Here is a 20,850-nt window from a genome sequence, read left to right as displayed (position 1 = left end):
AAACACAAAATTAAGTCTCGTCGAGAATGAGCAGTATGATGGAAGTTATAATCAAACCCCATTCAGGTGCACGAATTATCTCCACTGTTCAGCTTCATCACGATGGGTGTGGATGGTACAAGCTTGCCGGTGCATCTGGAATCCCATGCAGGTTAGCTACTTTACCTGATAAGGTTCGGTATTTTTAAAACGGTTTTGTGTCTATCAATGTAGAGCCCTCTCATCACAGGAAGAGACACATTAACAGGTCTAAAACATGTCTATGTTGGGGGTTTTGTCTGTAGCATTGGTTGCATCCTTAGTAGTTTAAAGAATAATACATTATCAGGACATGTCTCACTAGCAAGATCACAATTCACAAGGACATATCTCCCAATGGGCTTGGATGAACAAACAATATGCAATATCCACACTGCCAAGACGAAAAGAAAGGAAACAGAGGATAAATCCTCCTCTACCCCTCACATCCACAAAGATCACAACTCCCATGAGAATTAGACCAACATCGTATATATCACTATGGTTTCCTTGCATAGCTATTCGTTTCTAAAGTCTAAAGCAACATCATAGCAAGTGAGGAGAAGCTTGGAAAACCACTACATAATGATCTACAACGAACTTACTAGTGAATCATGCGTCACTCCAACATTTTCCTAAATGCCCATAAACTTTACTTATAGATTGTCTTACAATTAATACCAACATAAATTATGCACTTCTACATGTCTAGCCACAGATACATTTAAACATAAAAAGGATCTCTGCCCATGTCCAAGACATTTGTAAACTAGACATGATTATCAACTCATGTAAAATTCTAAATTCAGCAAAAATGTGCATTGTATAGAGCTATATATTTCCCTTTTCTAATGAATGTCCAGATCTTCGGTGTAGCTAGCAAATGATGTTCCAATTCAGCTCAGGGTTGTCGAACACCTCCATTAGAGACGACATGTCCAAGTCCCCCTGGTCAAACTTTTCGAAGTCTGTCGCTGCTCCAGCCATTTTGCCACTTTGAGTTAGGTCCATACAAGGGTCGTTGTTTGTGCCATTTCTAGTGTTGTCATCCCTACAACTGTGATGACCATAGTACACAACAATGTACTTCGGAGTTTCATCTTCACAATTAAGAGTTCTGTTATGCTCCTGTTGTTGGATTGTCTTGGTTGCTGAGCAGTTCCGTTCCGTGTAGGCGCATTTGTAGTAGCTCCTGTTTAATTGCAAGTTTGATTAGTTATGCATTACAATGAAGAATTAGTTCCTTCATAACATGTACATATGACAACTACTTTCATTAGCGAAAGTCGCCCCCAAATTGATTGAAAAGACAAGACATCCAAACGACTGAGTAGGTCATCATGCGAGAAAGTTAGCAACGTAAAAGAGAGCGACATGGACATGACAGGCCTAACTTGACTGCCATGGCCTAAGCCTAGTCTTACCCTTCATCCCCCTTGCCATCCGCTCTCCATAGATCCAAATAGACTTGAAGAAACTGTGAACAAAATAGAATGACGAGGGAGGAGACAAAGCATATGCGGCGAGGATTCCTCAAGAGTGGCGAAAGGAGAGAGATGGTACCAAGAGACATAGCAGAAAGAGATCTATTGGGCTGTGTACTAGGCCTGTTGGAGTAGGGTAGCTACTCGCAACAGCTCCCGTTCCCCTCAAAACTATGTATGCCCCCAATGTATTTTTCATAACTGAACCGATAAGTCTCACTCATCTCAGATAAGGGAAGCAGAAATGTAGGTTGATGTGGCCTCAAAAGAAAAAGGAAATGTAGGTTGATGTAGTAGTAATGTGACGATATATATGCTTGAATGACTGTTTGGTAGTAGTATGGATACCTAACATGTTGCCTCCCGTTGATTTTCTTCTGGCCATATTTTCTCCAATGATGGCCATCATAATGTGGAACAATCGTTACAAGTGATCTTGATCGCTTTTCGTTGTTCCTCCTACATAGCATGCATACATATATATTAGTGGCAAATAATTAATTAATTAGCGAGATATATGAAAGAGTACCAATATATCAAAGAATGGCAGTGCTACAACGTACTCCCTCACATTCCGAATTATAAGATGTTATAACTTTTTCCACGAATCAGTGTATGTAGACATGTTTTTCTGTGTTTATTCGCTCATTTCAGTCAGTATGTAGTTCATATTAAAATATACAAAAAGCCTTATAATTCGGACATTGGTAATAGTATGTATTACGTGTTAGTGATGAACTGATGATGCAATTTGAAATCCAGCTAAATCATGTCGCAAAAACAAATGAATTGAGACTAGAATATAATCAAGGGTCTTTTTGAAATGATATAATCAAGAGTCTTATTGGCAAATCAAGAACCTTCTCTTCTGACCAGCGTTGCTGATCACGGGCTTCTCCTCTTGTCCCTCGCCGGCGCCGTTGGAGATAACGTTGCCGAGGACGAAGGCCGCCGCCGATTCACCGCCTGCAGCGGTGATACTCTGGAGCCTGGAGATGACGCCATTGATGCAGTCAATCACGCCATCAAAGAGGTCGACGGCGAGGCCGGCTGACCTGCTGTCGCGAAGCGCAGGAAGAATGAGCGCTCGGAGCTGAATCACGAGCTCCTGCTGCCGCCTAAGCAACGAGTCCATCTCCGAGCCGCCATGGACGACCATCATGCTGCTGCTCGTCATCTTGTTATCCATGCATATGCAATCAGCTCGTGCGCGGAATCTAATGTATAGTAGACTGTAGAGTTAAGCTGCACGCACCAACCTTATATAGTACTATGTTGCCTCCTACTAATTTGTCCAACTTTACAGGGGCTCTGCACAGGGGAGATGGGTGCATATGATATATTTGATGGATCGAGGCGCAACAACCCCGGCCTGGTCAAAAGTCTCAGCTGACTGACCGACGACGTGCCGCTCCTCGTGCTCTCTCTATCTCACTGCTCAAAAGGGAAACAACAAATTAAGACTACCTTGCCATTCATGCAATTATTTGCTCCCAAGGAATTGCACGCGTGCATGCATGTTGGCAAGGGAATGACGTAGTTTTTTTTTTTTGCGATGGAAAATGACTTAGTTGTTGACTTGGAGGGTGATGATAGGCTGGCCATGTGATGACAACGCACTCAATGTCTCAAACTGCTCAATTAACTATGCCAACAAGTTGATCAAAGCCAATAAGTGCATACCTGTTACGATACCTAATTAACTAAGTTCGGATCGATATAAGCTACACGTTTGTTATTCCCCGAAGCCACCGGCACCGCAGCAAGCGCAGCAAGGCGCGGGGACAATGACGATGGCACGGGCAGGAACAACTTGGAACAAAGGAAGAAGCGGTTGCCGCGTCCTAGGCGGAGGGGAGTTCAATGATTGACAGTTCAAGTGGGGGTGCAGGCATGTCGGAAAAAATATGGTGCCAGTGAGGATTAGAGGGACGGGCAGGAGTAGCGGGCAAGGCGCACACCAGTGGCAGAAAGACGTCCACGTCCAAGTATGTAATGATCAGTGTGGTCTACATATGTTGTATTTTTCAACTTTATGTAATGATGAATATGTGGTCTCAAAAAAAAAAGACGTCCACGCCTAGAGGAGGAAGAGGAGCAATGACGGTTGGTTGGAAGAAGATGGATGGTGGGCTGTTGGATAATTATCCAACGGTCGAGATTTAGATCGGGAAATTGATTGACCCATTTAATTTTTTTTCACGCACCTGTTGAATATGTGCGCCACATAAGTTACAACTCCTAAGCTGCCTATGGCAATCCCAGCCCGTTCTAAGTACTACTATTTCGGTAATCCTGAATACAAGCATATATAGAAAGCATGCTACTCCCTCTGTAAAGAAATATAAGAGTGTTTAGAACACTACTTTAGTGATCTAAACGCTCGGAGAGAGTATATATGCTGCTACTCTATATGCTGGTATCAGTCAAGGGATTAGCAAGTAAAGTACCAAAAACAGACAAGGCTATAATAATACATGAAAAGTAGCTCCAAATAAGTGCTTATATTATCTTAGAAGCAGACCATAGACCGAACTATGAGCGTGGACATCACCAAAGAAATGGATATACAATACTACTTTGAGGAAAACTTAACCTGAGGTGCCTAATTTAAGATGGCGGCGGCCATCTGCACTGCACCATCCTGGCTAGTTCCTTTTCCACGTGCAATAGCCTAGCTAGCATTTATTTTTGCAAGTGGGTACGGAACTACGAATACGATACCATATATAGCTGCCACAACATTGTCGTATACTCCCTGTAGCATGGTCTTATGTATAACGAAAATTAAACTAAGATGGCCTCATGAATGAGCTTTTGGATGGTGCTCAGTAGGAGCCAAGCAATGTTTCTTGAAATTATAGTCAATGTACTGATTTGGCTTATTATGTGGCTAGACCTCGACGACAAATGATGTGTGATTGTATCAACTTAGAGGAGTAAGCAAACTCTAGCAGGTCACTTATGGGCTTGGCATATCCATGGGCTAGATAATTTCCATATTTCCCCTGCAATTTTGTGTTGTTGTCGTGTTTCAGTCAAGGTTTGTAACAAAGGGCATCTTTATTGTCCATATGTATGCCACTTATGTATTTGTCCACAATGTGAAATATGAGTAAACACAAGGGTAATCTGGTTTATGATAACATGGTTGCTACTGGTAGGCATAGTAGTATTTACTTAGTTACTACCTAGAATATATGGATATGTTAAGGGTTGATGTAATTATCTCTACTCATATGCATTGCATCGTAGGTAGCTTGAAATTATAGAAGGATATGGTCCGTAGCAACGATCGTATGTCCTGGTCCAAGTCGGTCTTCTCCTGGTCCAGAAACTCAAAGTAATAGTGAAGAAACAAGAAACATGTCTAGATAGTAGACCCATGCAGCGTGGGATCTGTATGCATTGATCATGAATTCATTCACTGAACTTTCCTTATAATAAGCGAGACAACCATGTAGGATCGATGATAGATCAATGATGGTTTTTTTTAGAAACATCAATGACGGTAGTTGAAAGGATGGATGTATTTCTCTACTTATGGTGATGTACTATTTTGGGCCCTTATAGACAAAGATATATATAAATTCATAGAGGTGTACAAAGGAATGATCGATAATGAAGTAATGGTTTGCGCCGTGGATTACATCGTCTTGTTCCTTCTAACCTTACTTTGAGAAGTGTATGGGTCCACAAATCCACTATAATTACATAAATATTTCTACTTACTTACAAATAAAAGCAACTATTGATCCATGGATCAATTACTACACCAGTACAAAAATGGCTTTTTCAGATAGTGGTGGTGTTGGCATATTTGATACGACAACTTTATTAGGTTAGTGTTGGCATTTGAAAATTATTGAACACCACTTGTAGATGGGACCAACAGTTGGTACAAGGTGTCATATAGTGGTGACATGGCATAACGTCGAACGCCAACACTATTATGTTTACCTGTGGCATGTCATGTGTTCCCACATCAACACTATATGACATGGGGTCTATTTTTCGTAATTACTTTTATTTGTAATTATTTATTCTTAGTTGATTAAAATGTTTTTGAGTAATAATTAAATATTTCGCCAAAAATCTAGGAATTTAATTTCTCAAATTAATAATATTAGTATTTTATAAATGGTGAACTATTTTCGACACTTCTAATAGTTTTACCTTTTTATTTTTCTAAAATTGTTATTTTTTTAATATTATATTGTAGTTAATTTTATTAAATTTCGAATGTTGTAACTAGAAATGGTAACATTTTTATCATATATTTTAAGTCGTTTTATTTTCTTAAATTTTTTTTGTAAATGGTGGTGAACAGTTTTAATTATATTAGTCAAAATATATTGTAGTTGTATTTTTGAAACTAAGAATATTTAAATTGGACATGCTATCATTTTCAAAAGTATGTTTAGTATTTTCATTGTTTTTATTAAAGTAAAAATATTTTTTTGATTTTTATTAAAGTACTAGTATTATTTTGAGTCTTTTAATAAATTAAAAATTTGTAATTACTGGCTGACTGGTCTATTGGGCCTAGCCCAAGAGTGCATCAGAAGCACTCAAAACGGAGGGGCCACGACCACCTCGCCCCGTCTTTCTCTCTCTCACTCTGCTTGTGCTCTCTCTTAGCCTCTCTAGATCCCCTTCTGTCGCTGCTCGTCGTCGGGCGATTCCAGCCACTTTCGGCGCGTTCCGGTGCTTTATAAATTATGAAGTCATTTTTACAATGTTTTATAAATATCTTCCATAGAATATTAATTCCTTGTGTCATTTCTAAGTTGAATGTCATATATCAGTCCTTGTTACTTTCAATATAAAACTAAATAAATCAGATGTCTGAACTAACAAAAGAAATGTTTTGACAAAATTTGAGAGAAGTGAGGTTCAATCCCAGGCCACATAATTGGTAGTCTAAGCCTTGGCCCAATAATAACCTTAGTTGTGTTCCTTTGTTGTCTATCGTAGAAGCCAACAATTTTATTTGACCGAAATTTATATAATGGACCGAACAATTTTATGTTAAAAATCCGGATGGACCAATGGATAGGTGAACCGATAGTCGGACTGGTGAAAATCTGAACCGACAAACTCAATGCTTCGGTCAGTAGTCCACTTGTTTTTAATGTGAGGCTTAGTTTGACAATACAATTTTTAGAAACCCGTTGTAATTGAAAACCTTGGCATTCCGATGGGTGGGCAAGGAATATGGGTGCTCCTAACCAGCACTTCAGGCGCCGGCTGGCTCTACCGGCACTTGCTAGCAACGCATAGCGGGCCGGCCCACCAACTGACTGAACTAAGCAAATGCAAAGAAAAAGAAAGAATAAATATTAATTGAAAATATGCGACCACTGGAATTTGAACCCTGCACGACAACATTCATGGCTTGATGCATTAACCACTAGATCAAGCTAGTTTTTCCTTACAATTCCGTCCTAGTTAACGTTTCCTTTAGTAAAACAAATATAAATTATTTTGAAAAAATAAAAGGTAAATTTTAATACAAAATCAATGATTTTTAGAAATTTTCATTGATTTTGATAAAACACGATTTTGAAAAAAGTTCATCAATTTTGTAAAAAAAATAAAAAGAGTTCACCGAGTTGAAAAAAAGTTCAACGATTTTGGAAAATAGTTTATCAATTTTGAAAAGAGTTCATCAATTTTGAGAAAAAGTTCATGGATTTGAAAAAAAACATCAATTTTGAAAAATACTTCATCAATTTTGAAAAAAGTTCCTTGATTTTGAAAAAAAAATTCATCGATTTTGAAAAAGAGTTCACGAATTTGAAAAGGTTCATCAGATTTTGATTAGAAAAAGTTCAAGAAATTGGAAAAGTTCATGCATTTAACAAAGAAAAACAAAGAACAAAACCGTTCAAACAAAGGAGAAAAAGGAACAGAAAAAAGTTGTTTGGCTGGTGATGTTACCTTAAAACTTCGGTTTTTCTCAGTTTTATCAAAACTACCAAGTTGTTTGGCTGGTGATGTTACCTAATCTAGCATTAGTTGTGGGTACGGTATGGGCATAAGGTCTTGCCCCGTGGGTCACCCAATGGGTCGCCCAATTATCTGACATGTGGGCCCTTCAGTGCACAAAATACACTACCCCTAGCATCCAACAGCCATCTATGGTGAAAAAACACTAATAAGAAGCAAAACACCAGACCACACCACGACCACATCCACCGATATGAAAATCCCTCTCCCTTACTCAAGGCCTCTGCTTCATCAGTTGCTTGTTCAGTCCAAGGCCTCACGCAGGTAAAGGTCAGCCCATATATTGTGTTATATTTTTGGCCCAACGTACAATATGCAGCCCACGCAGCTAAAGGCTGGTGCACAGGCAAAGGAACAGACTAACAGTTTAGTCCCACCTCGCGTAGAGCATGAGAAGGAACCAGCTTCCTATCTACTCCCTCCATTTCAAAATATAGTGTGCCCGTGCTTGCCGAGGTCCAAATTTGACCATAAATTTAACCAACGAGAACAACTGCGGCGGGAGAAAAAAAATATAATTGAAAACTTCATTTGGATACAAATTCACTGATATAAATTTTGCTCCCACCGTAGTCGGTCTTGTTAGTTAAATTTATGGTCAAAATTGAATCACGAAAATAGAGAAAGCACTATATTTTAAAACGGTGGGAGTATATAAGAAGGTGTGACCTATCTAGCTCTTCCTCACAAGTCACAGCTGCCAAATGGGCGCCGTACGGCAAAACATGTACTATTTTTGAAGCATAAAAAAGAATTAATATTTATTTCAAACCCGATGAATGCCCGAATGGGTCGGGTTACCCATCGGGTTCAGGCATGGATCTGTATGTATGCCCATGGATAGGGTCGTGGGCAAAGGGTTAGACCCATTTACTTATCGGGCATGGGTCTGATAGAGGCCGACTCGGTGAAACCCGACCCAACTGTCAGGTTGAGTCACTGATGTTGAAGGCTTCAACTAACACACCTAAAAAATCAGTGAAGCTGAATTCGCTCATGATTGAAGAAGAGAGTGTTTTTTAGGCTAAGAGAGATGAACGACTCGCATGTGACAGGCGGCCAGAGGCCCAAAAGAAGTACCGAGGCCCAAAAGAAGTACCTAAATCCTATAAAGTGCAGCTGCACTTTTTTGCAGTCCCGAGCGCACACCCCTCCGAGCCGTCCGATCTCCATCCTGCGTCGCGCTCGTGCCCAGGTGCTACCTGGTCGGGATCCCGTCGCCGCATCTCCGCCGCCGGCGAGAACCGAGCCGAGCCCCGGCGCACCTCTACCTCTCCTCCTTCTTCCCATTCCTCCCACTCTCGTTGCCTTTCTTTCTCTGAACGAGCCGCCCTGCAGGTTCTTCCCGTGGCCATCCATGGCGTGCCGCCGGAGGTCAACCCGCGCGCTAAGCCTCTGCCGGACCCTTGCCGCCTCCAGCCTCTCCCTCAACCACCACCTGGACCCGCCACCCGTCCCCTGCATAGCCCTCGCCGGATGTACGTCGTCGTTGGATCCAGACCAATCCAGGCCGTGAGCTGCGTCGAGCCCGTGTAAATTTTGAACAGGAGGCGGTGGTTGCCTCCAGGGCCTGGGGAGGCAGCGCGAGCCACAAGCGACGGAGGAGACGGTCAGGGCGGGCGGCGGCGAGGCCGGACATGCTGCGCTGGGCGACAGAGTCAGCCATGGTGCGGCGGCAGGGTCGGTCAGGGGCTCAGGGCACGCGGTGCTGCAGAATTTTCAGTATTCGGATATCACCGGCCAGTACAGTACGTGATGACCACTGCTAGCAGTTCAGAGAACACATGTCGTTTCGTGTCTCAGGTGAGAAACCAGGAGCCGATGCTGCCGTACTTATCCCTGAAGCTCCACGGCCTGAAGCTGATCGTGGGCGAAACTTGGCGTCGGCATCCTCAATAATACAGGCATACAATTTGTCCGCGTGACACGAATTCATCTCCAGTTTGGGTCAATTAGACAAGCTTGTGCAAAAAAGAGTACTAGTTGGAATATGCATTTCGTACTTGGTGCAGGTGAACATCGTGAGGGTGAGCAGGCAGCTCATGTACTTTAGTTTTCAGTTTACATTTCTTTTCTGTAAAAAGATGTAGCGGGGAGCATCCAGACTGCCAGAGGCAGTAGTTTTCACTACAAACTTTTCTGATAAAAGTAGCAGCAACATACACCAGTTTCAGAAAATGGTGGTATAAGAAGTTCTGAAAATTCTATGAAATTCTCATTCTGAATGTTAAAATTCATAGTATTTGGTAAGTGATGTATAGAGAATTAATGTATGTGTAATGCACACATGCTCGACTACATCAGCGTTCTCCCGTTGTGGTTTTTTTGTTTTCTTCGCACAAAATCTTACCCAACGCATGATAGGTATTATCTCGGTTCCAAATTAATTATCTTAGATTTGTCTAGATATGGATATATCTCAAACTAAACATGTGTAGATACATCGGTATGTAGATAAAATCTCAGAAAAGTCATTTGGAACAGAGGGAGTAGTTGCTAGAGATGTTGGCGTGAGTTGCCACGAGATCGGCTCCCTAGAGCCAAACGAAGCAGAGCGGTAGCTAGCGGGTGAAGTGTTGCCCGTGCGTGAAGTCGTGGTGTTGGGCCAGTGTTTGGCAAGCCAACTGTGTAGGGGGTTGGCCGGTGTTTGGCCCGCCAACCATGTGCGAGATCGAGGGGATTGGGACAAATCGAGTGTTTTGTTGATCGGGGGTTGGGCCTTCGTGGCTTTGGGATGATGTAACTTGATAAGTTGATAAGTTGCTTGCCATTACCAATTAGTTTCCTATCGATGAGTCTCAGTTGCATGTCATCGATAATTAGTTTCCTATAATATTGTCAAAAGTTGATGTTGTTAAGGATTATCTACTTCTAAAGCTAAGGTGCTTTAGAATAGATGCTAGGCAATTTTGTGGTCATCGTAGCCAACTCAAAAGACGTTGGGATGATAGGTGGCCATGATACACAGCCTAGCCGAGAGTTGCTTATTGTAGTATAGAAGTTGTTTCTTCATGGCACCAAAGTTGCCTGAGAAAGAAAAGTTCGTTGAACAAAACTTCATAGGTGACGCTAGGCAACTTTACGGTCATATAGCCAAATTTATAAGAGCATTGAGTTGACAAGTAGTCATTATAGGCAACCCGGCAACAAGGTGCTTCATGTAGCGCTAAAGTTGTTGGGTAGTCATGATAGGCAACTTACAGGTGATGCTAGGCAATTTTTGTACTAGCCGATAAGTGACCGTAATACACATCCTAATCCAAAATTGCTTGCTATAGTACAAAAGTTTCCTCTCCATGGCACCAAAGTTGCCCGAGGAAAAAAAGTTCTTGAAAGCAAATTCATAGGTGACGCTAGGCAACTTGACATCATGATCGCCAACTTTGTAAGAGCACTGAGTCTATAGGTAGTCAAGGTAGGCGACTTACATGCGATGCTAGGCAATTTGGTAGTCAATGGAGCCAACTCAAAAGAACATCAGGATGCAGGTGACCATGATACGCATCCTACTACAGTACAAAAGTTGCCTCTCCGTGACACCAAAGTTGACTGAGAACAAGGTGCTTCATGTAGCACCAAAGTTCATGGGTAGTCACCATAGGCAACTTACAGATGATGCTAGGCAACTTGATGGTCATGATAGTTAACTTTATAAGAGCATTGGGTTGATAGATAGTCATGATAGCCAACTCAGAAAGAACATTTAGATGATAAGTAACCATGATACACAGCCTAACTGAAAGTTGCTTACAGTTGCCTCTCCGTGGCATCAAAGTTGCTTGAGAAAAAAAATCATCGAAATCAATTTCATAGATGACTCGAGGCAACTTAACGGCCAGGATAGCCAATTTTATAAGAGCATTGAGTTGATAGGTAGTCATGGTAGGCAATATATAGGTGAAGCTACGCAGTTTGATAGTCATCGTAGCCAACTCAAAAGAACATTGGGATGGCACGTGACCATGATACACATCCTAACCAAAAGTTGCTTACTGTATTACAAAAGTTGCTTCTCCGTGGCACCAAAGTTGCCGGAGAACAAGGTGCTTCATGTAGTACCAAAGTTAACGGGTGTCACGGTAGGAAATTTATAGATCATACTAGGGAACTTGACGGCCGTGATAGCCAACTTTATAGAAGCATTGAGTTGATAGATAGCCATGATAGCCAAGTCAAAATAACATTCATATGATAGGTGACCAAGACATACTCCTAACCAAAGTTGCTTGTTATAGTACCGAAGTTGCCTCTCCGTGGCACCAAAGTTGCCTGAGAAAAACACATCGCGGAAAGCAACTTCATATGTGCGCTAGGCAACTTGACAATCATGATAGCCGACTTTATAAGAGCATTGCGTTGATAGGTAATCATCATATACAACCTTACAACAAGGTGCTTCACGTAGCACCAAAGTTGATAGGTGGTCATGGTAGGCAACTTACTGGTCATACTACACAAGTTGGCAGTCATCGTAGCTAACTCAAAAGAACACTGGGATGATAGATGATCATGATACACAGCCTAACCGAAAGTTGCTTACTCTAGTACACAAGTTGCCTGGGAAAAAAAGTTTCATCGAAACATACCCATATGAGATCTAGTTTTGAAGTGCCTGGCGTTAGAAACCTAATGGTGAAAACGGATCTTAATTTTGACACTTGGTTCAAAAGTTATGGCTTTTTGAAATTTTTAGACACACAAATAAATACACATGGGACAAAGATCTTTCCTTCCTTAAAAAGTGGATTTTGCATCATAGTATTAGAACAAAAGCTTACCTTTTTTGGCTGTGTGCTTCGAAACACTAGAAGGCACACGTGTGCTCCCTAGTCATGTCCAAAGAAGTATCCGAGACACCGAGTAAACGGAAGCTAGTCTAACAAATCAAGAAATAAAATTATGACTTGGTTGCCATATATAATAGAAAGAGGAAAAATAGTAGGCGGTTGCATCTGATTTTCTTATCTCTACTACTTAAACTTTGTTATCCCGTTACAACGCACGGACATTGTTCTAGTATACAAAGCGACATCAATTGCGCTCTCTCTCATGATTTCTCTCTGTTCTGTTTAGAAAAAAGAGATCCAAACCTCTTTTTCAAATACTGCAAGAAAATCATGGTTCCTGAGATAGCATAATATAATTTACAAAACTTTAGTTTTTGTTTCATCTAAACGCCTTAAACTATTTAATACCATTTTTTTGAGAAACCACGGTATTTCCAAAAAAAGTGCAAAAATACTTTGCATCCAAACACACCCTGAGTGATATATATGCTGGCCGTGCGTTACCGCTGCTAGCATCGCTACACGCACTTCTTGCAAAAAAAAAGCATCCCTACACGCACAAACCAAATACTCCCTCTGTCTCTATCAATTTCTTTTAAGTTTGTTCGTTAAAGTTATACAAAAATATTAACTTACAAAATACGAAATAAATATCCTTCGGAAATATATTTCGGAAATTTGGGCTAATTCATGGGACCCAGCCGTCAGCGCCTCTAAGCAGGAACCGATCCCCCAATCTCCTCCTTCCCGGACCTGCCATGGCGGAGATCGACTGGCGACCAACCGTCGGCGACCCCCTGCCCTGGCTCCGACCGGCCGCCGCGGCCTCCTACAGCGGGCGTGTAGCCTCCTCGTCTCTGCTCGTAGTTGTTGGTCGTCGGCCGTGGACGTGTAGCCCAGCGACTGGTTTGGATCCGAGTACCCCGGCGCCTTTCCGATGAGCCGCCTAGGAAGACCATTGAACTATTTTGAATTCGTTACGCTCTGCTTCTTGTTGAAATTAGTAGTACGTACGTATGTATTTAGTCTTTGTTTTTAGATCAACACGCCATTGTGATGAATCACTTCACGTCTGGCTAAAGCGATTGTGTTCAAGACAGAAAAGACACTTGCACCACCAGCATAGGAAAACAGGGGCTTGACATCAAGGAGTTCTTCACCGCTCCAAGTGCATCCCCAGCCTTCTCTCTGTTCTTGAGCAGCTTTTGTAAAGCGATTGTGTTCAAGATAGAAAAACATTTGAACCACCAGCAGGGGAAAATTCTGAATATTTTGTGCTTCATGACGGGCAGCCCAGAACTTGGCTCAGTCATCACTCTGGGTTTGCAAAGTCATTTTCCTGCTTAGAAATGTACACTGTCCGGTGGAAGGGCGTCCAGTCCAGGGATATAAAGTTCAGAACAGTTAAGTCTTGGTTCCACAGCAGCTCTTCGTTTTTTCTGCTCCTTCTGGATTAGTACAGGTTAAGGGATGACCATTTCCAAATTTCTTCCAAGCCAGAAAAGATAAGACGCACACTTCTGCACACATGTCTCTTTTGGTTTATGCAGCCTCATGTTCAACTCTTTGATCAAAGAAAATAATAACACGGCTTCAATGGAGAATAAGATGAAGAGTCATAGTGTCCTTGGGCGAGTCCTCTGAGAAGTTTCAGATATATATAGCTTCACCCAGCTTTGGCAATTGATCCTTAATTTGCGGTACATCATTCCTCAAGTGGCAGTAAAGTGAGCGGGCTCTCAAACACACATATATACATGGAGGTAATATTTTCTGCTGCTATGGGTGAGCTTGCCAGTAGATCCATATCTTTCCTGGTGGACAGAAACCTGAAGCAGTGGACAACAGCGACAACCACCTCTCCGTGCATAAAGGGAACCATCTCTTCAGCGGGCACCGCAGCCGTGCTAGTTCCTGTATTAGTCGATTCTGATAGCAGCCTAACAAAAAGGTTAATGTTGAACACTGGGGAGTCCAACAGAGGAAGCAAGCAGTTTGCTGACCCTTGGCAGGTCGTGGAACACCGTTATCTGTCAAGACTGCAAACAGGAGAAAATTCTGAATGTTTTGTTCTTCATGATTGCAGGGTCACTTTCATGCTTAGAAGTGTATGCCAGTCAGGAAAGGGATATACACTGTCTGGTGGAAGGTTGAGTAGCAACTGGAGAAAAGGAGGGCGTCATGGCATTGAAATTTCAAAACAGTAAGTCTTGGTTTCAGACCAGCTCTTCGTTTTTGTATGCTCCTTCTAGACTAGCAGAAGTCACCAGATGACCATTTCCAAAAAATTTCCATGCGAGAAAAAGATAAGACACAAACTTCTTTATGTATGTCTATTTCATTTTATACATTTCAACTCTTTGATCAAAGAAAAGAATAACACGACTTCAATGGAGAAGTAAGATGAAGACTCACGGTGTCCACATATATTGCTTCACCCAGCTTTGGCAATTCATCCTTTGCAGTACAGCATTCCTCAAGAGGCAGTAAAGCGAGGAGGCTCTCAAAAACACACACACACACATGGAGGTAATATTTTCTGCTGCTATGGGTGAGCTTGTCAGTAGATCCATATCTTTCCTGGTGGACAGATACTTGAAGCAGCGGACGGCCGCGACAACTGAGGAGGAGAGGCTGCACAGCCTGCAACGGCTGCTACTGCGGCTTCATGTCGTCGTCGAGGAGGCAGATGACCGGCTCATCACAAACCAGGCCATGCTGCAGCAACTCAGCATACTGAAAAAGGAGATGTACAGAGGATATTACACCCTCGAAATCTTCCGTTGCCGAGCCCATGGAGAAGGAAGGGCAAAAGATCATGAAGTCAACTACTCTTTTGCACCATCTATATTCAACCCTGCAAAGCGTGTATGTTTCTGCAGTGGCAACAGGGAAGGTGCAGCACAAACTGAGCTGCTGGAGGCTGGAGCAAGTTCTTGGCAGCATAAGGAACAACATTGAAGATGTGGGTGAGTTCATCATGTTTCTAAACATATGCCCGCGTTTAACCCGCCAACCGTACAACATGTATCTACTTCTGAACAAGTGCGTGTTCGGACGCCAAATGGAGATGGAACACATTATGAACTTCCTGTTGCAAGCGGAAACTGCTCCCAGTGCCGCTACTAATCCTGCTGTCCTGCCGATCATCGGTCCTGGGAAAGTTGGAAAGAGTACCCTGGTCGAGCATGTGTGTGACAATGAAAGGGTGCACAACCACTTCTTTCAGATTTTGTGTTTCAGTGGGGATGATCTAAAAGATGCAAGTCTAGAGACCCTAAGAGATGGCGGTAGAATCAAGCATCGAAACCGTGGCATGGGCGGTGCAAGGACACTGATCATTATTGAGCTATTTCTGGACATCGACAAGTCCGAATGGAAAAGGTTGTATTCATCTGCAAGAAGCTGCATCGGAAACGGCAGTAAGATCATAATCACGAGCCGGTCCGACAAGATCTCAAACTTTGGAACCACAGAACCCCTCAGATTACAGTTCTTTACTCAAGAAGCATACTGGTACTTCTTCAAGGTGCGTACGTTTGGGAGCACGAGCACGGAGGACCACCCGAAGCTCGCAGCAATGGCCATGGAAATGGCCAGGCTGGCGAATGGGTGCTTCATAACTGCGACCATCTTCAGTGTACTATTGAAAGCAAATTTTGACCACCGTTTCTGGAGCATGGCCCTTGCAACCGTCAGGAATTTTATCGAGACGAACATGTCAGTGTATGGCGAGAGTTTCGCTGACCCCTGGCAGATGGCGGAGCCAGTATATGTCAGGAGAGCAAAGAAAACTTCGTCTAAATGGTTAGTGATTTTTGGTGACTACCAGACATGTGCTGCTGAAACTGAAGCTGAAGATCACGAGATGGTTAGCGTACAAGACCTTTTCCTTGGAAGCGTGAGGCCTCGAGGAAAATTCAAGGTCCATGCATGGACATCTCACCTGGAGCCTCACTACAATTACATATTTCACTGTGAGATTCAAAGACCACAGCGTCTGGTCGCCAGAAACAAGCGCTGTCGCCGAGCCGTCGCTCCGACCGGCCACCGCGTCACAGAGCCAGCTGCCCGTCTTCTGGTCGTGTACCACCCCCGTTGCTGCTCGCGGCTGTGGTTGGTCGCCGACGGCGGTCGCCGTGGGCGTGCAGCGCAGGGGTTGGACGGGAGAGAAGCGACCAGGCCGGCTCCAAGTACCTCGCCGCCTTCGAATACCATGCCGCGGTGCTTCAGTGAGTTTCCCACAATCCAGTACTATCTGAATTTGCTATGATCTGCTTCTTGTTGAAAGTAGTACAAGAGCCGTTGTGTTTAGATCAACAGGCTCTCTCTGCCCTGTTCCATCTTCACTCAAATAAAACAAGTCGTCACAGCAGTTTTAGCCCAATTAAATCTGTCTGAACATACAAGAGCAGTGTCGGTGTGGCATGCATCAAAAAATACTGCAGCATATCTTGCCAGCCGCAGCTTAGGATAGTAAAACAGGTGATCCAGCATAATTTGGCTGAACACATGAACCGGCATAGGAGAAAACAGGGTATTGTGCCAGACGGCAACTTAGTTCTTCAGCAGCTGTGGCCGCTGGGACTGCCGTCGCTTTTCTCTCCGTCAGCAGCAAGAAAGCATTGTTCCATCCACACGTCCACCTCTCGGGGCATAAAGGCAAACCATCTCTTCAGCGGTCGCAACAGCCGCGTTAGTTCTTGTATTAGTCGATTCTGAAGCAGCCTCAGTAAAGAGGTTAATGTTGGAACACTAGAGAGTCCAACTGAAGAAGCAAGCAGTTTGCTGACCCTTGGCAGGCCGTGAAACACCGTTATCTGTCAAGACTGCAAACAGGAGAAAATTCTGAATATTTTGTGCTTCATAATTGCAGGGTCACTTTCATGCTTAGAAATGTTTGCCAGGCAGGAAAGGGATGTAGACTGTCCGGCGGAAGGTTGAGTAGCACCTGCAAAAAACGAAGGGCGTTAAGCGGTCGAAAATTCAGAACAGTTAAGTCTTGGTTACACACCGGCTCCTCGTTTTTTTCTGCTCCTTCTAGACTAGTAGATGTCACGAGATGACCATTTCCAAATTTCTTCTAAGTCAAAAAAGATAAGACACAACTTCTGCACACATGTCTCTTTCGGTTTATACAACCTCATATTCAACTCTTTGATCAAAGAAAAGAACAACATGGCTTCAACTGGAGAAGTAAGATGAAGACTCAGTGTCCTTGGGTGAGTCCTCTGAGAAGTTTCAGATATATATATATATATATATATATATATATATATATATATATATATATATATATATATATATATATATATATATATATATATATATATATAGCTTCACCCAGCTTTAGCAATTGATCCATTGCAGTCCTGTATTCCTCAAGAGGCACAAAGGCCAGGGGGTTCTCAAACACACATACATGGAGGTAATATTTTCTGCTGCTATGGGTGAGCTTGCCAGTAGATCCATATCTTTCCTGGTGGACAGATACCTGAAGCAGCGGTCAGCGGAGGCAACCGAGGAGGAGAGGCTGCACAGCCTGCAACGGCTGCTACTGCGGCTTCATGTCCTCGTCGAGGAGGCAGATGACCGGCTCATTACAAACCAGGCCATGCTGCATCAACTCAGCATACTGAGACAGGAGATGTACAGGGGGTATTACACCCTCGATATGTTCAGTTGCCGAGCACATGAAGATGACAGGACAAAAGATTACTCTTTTGCCCCATCTAAGTTCAACCCTGCAAAGCGTGTATGTTTCTACAGTGGCAACAGTGAAGGTGCAGCACAGGCTGAGCTGCTGGAGCAAGTTATTTGCAGCTTGCGGAACACCATTGAAGATGTGAGTGAGTTCGTCATGTTTCTAAACAGCTACCCATGTCTGCACCTTCAACCGTACAACATGTATCTGCTGCTGGACAAATGCATGTTCGGACGCCAAATGGAGATGGAACTTGTGATGAACTTCCTGTTGCAAGAAGAGACTGCTCCTGGCACTGCTGATCATCTGGCTGTCTTGCCAATCATTGGTCCCAGGAAAGTTGGAAAGAGCACCCTGGTCGAGCATGTATGCAACGATGAAAGGGTCCGCAACCACTTCTCTCAAATTTTGTTTTTGAATGGAGATGATCTTAAAGATGCAAGTGTAGAGACCCTAAGAGATGGAGGTAGAATCAAGCATAAAAACCGTGTGGTGGGTGGTGGAAGGACATTGATCATCATTGAGCTACTTCTGGATATTGAGGAGCCTGTATGGAAGATGTTGTATTCAGCTGCGAAAAGTCGCATCATGAGTGGAAGTAAGATGATAATTGTGAGCCGCTCTGACAAGATCGCAAGCTTTGGAACCACACAACCCCTCAGATTACAGTTCTTGACTCATGAAGCATACTGGTACTTCTTCAAGGTGCGTTCCTTTGGGAGCACGAGAGCAGAGGACCACCCGAAGCTCGCATCAATGGCCATGGAGATGGCCAATTTGACGAGTGGGTGCTTCATGTCTGCAAACATCGTCAGTGGAATACTGAAACCAAATTTTAACCCCCATTTCTGGAGCATGGTGCTTGCAGTCCTCAGGAATTTGAAGAAGACAAACATGTCAGTGTATGGGGATCGTTTCACTCTTCCTTGGAAGATGGCGGAGCCAACATATCTCAGGAGGGTGAATAAAAATTCTTCTGAATGTGTCGTGTTGTTTCTTGACTACGAGACATGTTCTGCTGAAACTGGACCTGAAGCTCTCAGGATGATGAGCGCGCAAGATCTTCTCTTTGGAAGTGTGAGGCTTCGAGGGAAATTCAACGTCCATGCATGGACATTCCACCTGCCGCCTCACTACAGCTACATCGTTCACTGTGAGGTACAGAGGCCACATCGCATGGTCACAAGTAACAAGCGTTATCAGAAGAGTAGTGGCTAATTAAATTGTCTAGTCATTTATCCAACACTCGAAGCTCATGCATGGTTCATGGTTCACAAAAACTTGAAGAGAAGTAATCAGAGTAGGTACAGGTTGTGAGATAAGAGCCTGAGACTGTTCTCCTTTCTGAAATACCATATTTTTCTTCTTCTTTTTGTGCAACGCTGAAATAATACAAATGACACTGTTATTTTTTTCCAACTGCAAGTAATAATCAATTAGACAAACTGTATGGGTCAGAAGTTTGGGAAGTTTCTTTGGGTTGGTGATATTAGCCAGGTACCTCTGTTTTTTTTATCATGTGTACTGACCAGTGAGAAGCCATGCAAGTTTCTTTGACTGTTTCCATTTGTCCACCTAATCTTTTCCTATTTCCATGAGACCACAGGACGATGCAAAGATGTTCTGCTAATACTAAAGGTGATATCATGATGTCGACTGTCAATGCATTGTTTGTTTATTTTTGCTTTTGGACAAAATAGACCGCAGATCGCCACAAAGTTTGAAGTGAGGTCTGCATCCACATCTGAAAAAGAAAAACGAAACCTTTCGGATTCTACAGTGCGTCAAGTAATTTTAGAGACGGTGACAAGTCAAACATGCATTTTTTGGAAGTAAGGAGTATTTCTGTGGGGCCCAACTTTCAGCGCCTGCTCTCAGCGGTAAGAACCGATCCCCAATCTAGTTCTTTCGTTCTCAGGAAGACGTGTTTCTTCCTCCAACCAAGAGGCGCTCTACTGCTCTTGCTTGAGGCTGCAGCCATGTGCTCTGCGGAGCCTGTGGGCGGCCGATGGCAGTCGTTGTAGCAGTGCTCCTGCTACGACGTAGTGTTGCCTGTGAGTTCTCCTTTTTCGGCTTTTTGAATCTGAACTGGTTCCGGTTTCTGTATTTTCGCAACTGAATTTGAGAGCCTAGTTGCAGGATTCATACAATAACACAGATAAAATATATATGTTTGGGAGTGGTTTTACTGAGATTGATTAGATTACAGAGCAAAGTTGAGGCCCAACCATGACAAGGGGCGGCCAGGATGTAAACGAATACAAGGATAGATGCCCAGTGCTGCTCCCAAACCATGGCTTTAGTGCAACAAAGCTATTGTTGGAAAGTTAATGTTTAGAGCCGTTAGCCGTCAGATGTAGGATCCACATTCCTAGTGAGACTGCCTCGCGACACGAAACAGCAAGTAGTCACCTAGTCGGCGCTGTAACAGAGCGAGCTGCAGCTTTCATTCTTTGGAGTTAACTGTTGATTTCATCAGGTTTTTCAGGTTCAGATCCTGACAAAAGCTCTGCACTTGCCACGGCTGCTACTCAAGTTTGTAGTGCCATCCACCTCCTCATAAAGCAGGTGCCACATGATCTAATAAAGCATTGGTTGATTGGATACAACCTTAAATATTACACACATATATAATATTGTTGGTTGGTCCTTGCATGGTCTCAATAATAGCAAATGCTCATGGCAATCATGTTTTGGGTATTTGAATCTGAACTGGTTTCAGTTTATGTATTTTCACACAAAAAAGTAATCATTCCGGGAAGCTTACCCGGGATCTTGCTGTGTATGTAGCACTTCCTTTAATCTAATTGAAACTTGGAAATACAAATGTGGTCTCTAGTCTGCA

The 20,850-nt window shown here is 43.0% G+C and overlaps 2 protein-coding genes and 1 pseudogene across 2 annotated transcripts; 2 read left to right on the top strand and 1 right to left on the bottom strand.

Annotated features, from left to right (window-relative positions):
* Nucleotides 1–847: 847 nt before the first annotated feature.
* LOC125540624 (transcription factor WRKY45-2-like) lies at nucleotides 848–2,679 on the bottom strand. Its single transcript, XM_048704224.1, has 3 exons — nucleotides 2,363–2,679; nucleotides 1,851–1,961; nucleotides 848–1,210 (listed from the first exon to the last, which is right to left on the bottom strand). Exons 1-3 carry the CDS (start codon nucleotides 2,677–2,679, stop codon nucleotides 895–897), a joined length of 744 nt encoding a protein of 247 aa, XP_048560181.1. The 3' UTR covers nucleotides 848–894.
* Nucleotides 2,680–14,772: 12,093 nt separating this feature from the next.
* LOC125540623 lies at nucleotides 14,773–17,540 on the top strand (annotated as a pseudogene).
* Nucleotides 17,541–17,634: 94 nt separating this feature from the next.
* Nucleotides 17,635–19,853, top strand: LOC125540620 (disease resistance protein RGA2-like). The gene has a single exon (XM_048704223.1). It carries the CDS (start codon nucleotides 17,724–17,726, stop codon nucleotides 19,221–19,223), a length of 1,500 nt encoding a protein of 499 aa, XP_048560180.1. The 5' UTR covers nucleotides 17,635–17,723; the 3' UTR covers nucleotides 19,224–19,853.
* The last annotated feature ends 997 nt before the right edge of the window (nucleotides 19,854–20,850 follow it).

This window comes from Triticum urartu, chromosome 2, assembly GCF_003073215.2.
Source record: "Triticum urartu cultivar G1812 chromosome 2, Tu2.1, whole genome shotgun sequence".
Taxonomy (NCBI): domain Eukaryota; kingdom Viridiplantae; phylum Streptophyta; class Magnoliopsida; order Poales; family Poaceae; genus Triticum; species Triticum urartu.
Note: the sequence above shows the minus strand (reverse complement) of the source record. Positions and strands in the feature narration are given on the sequence as shown.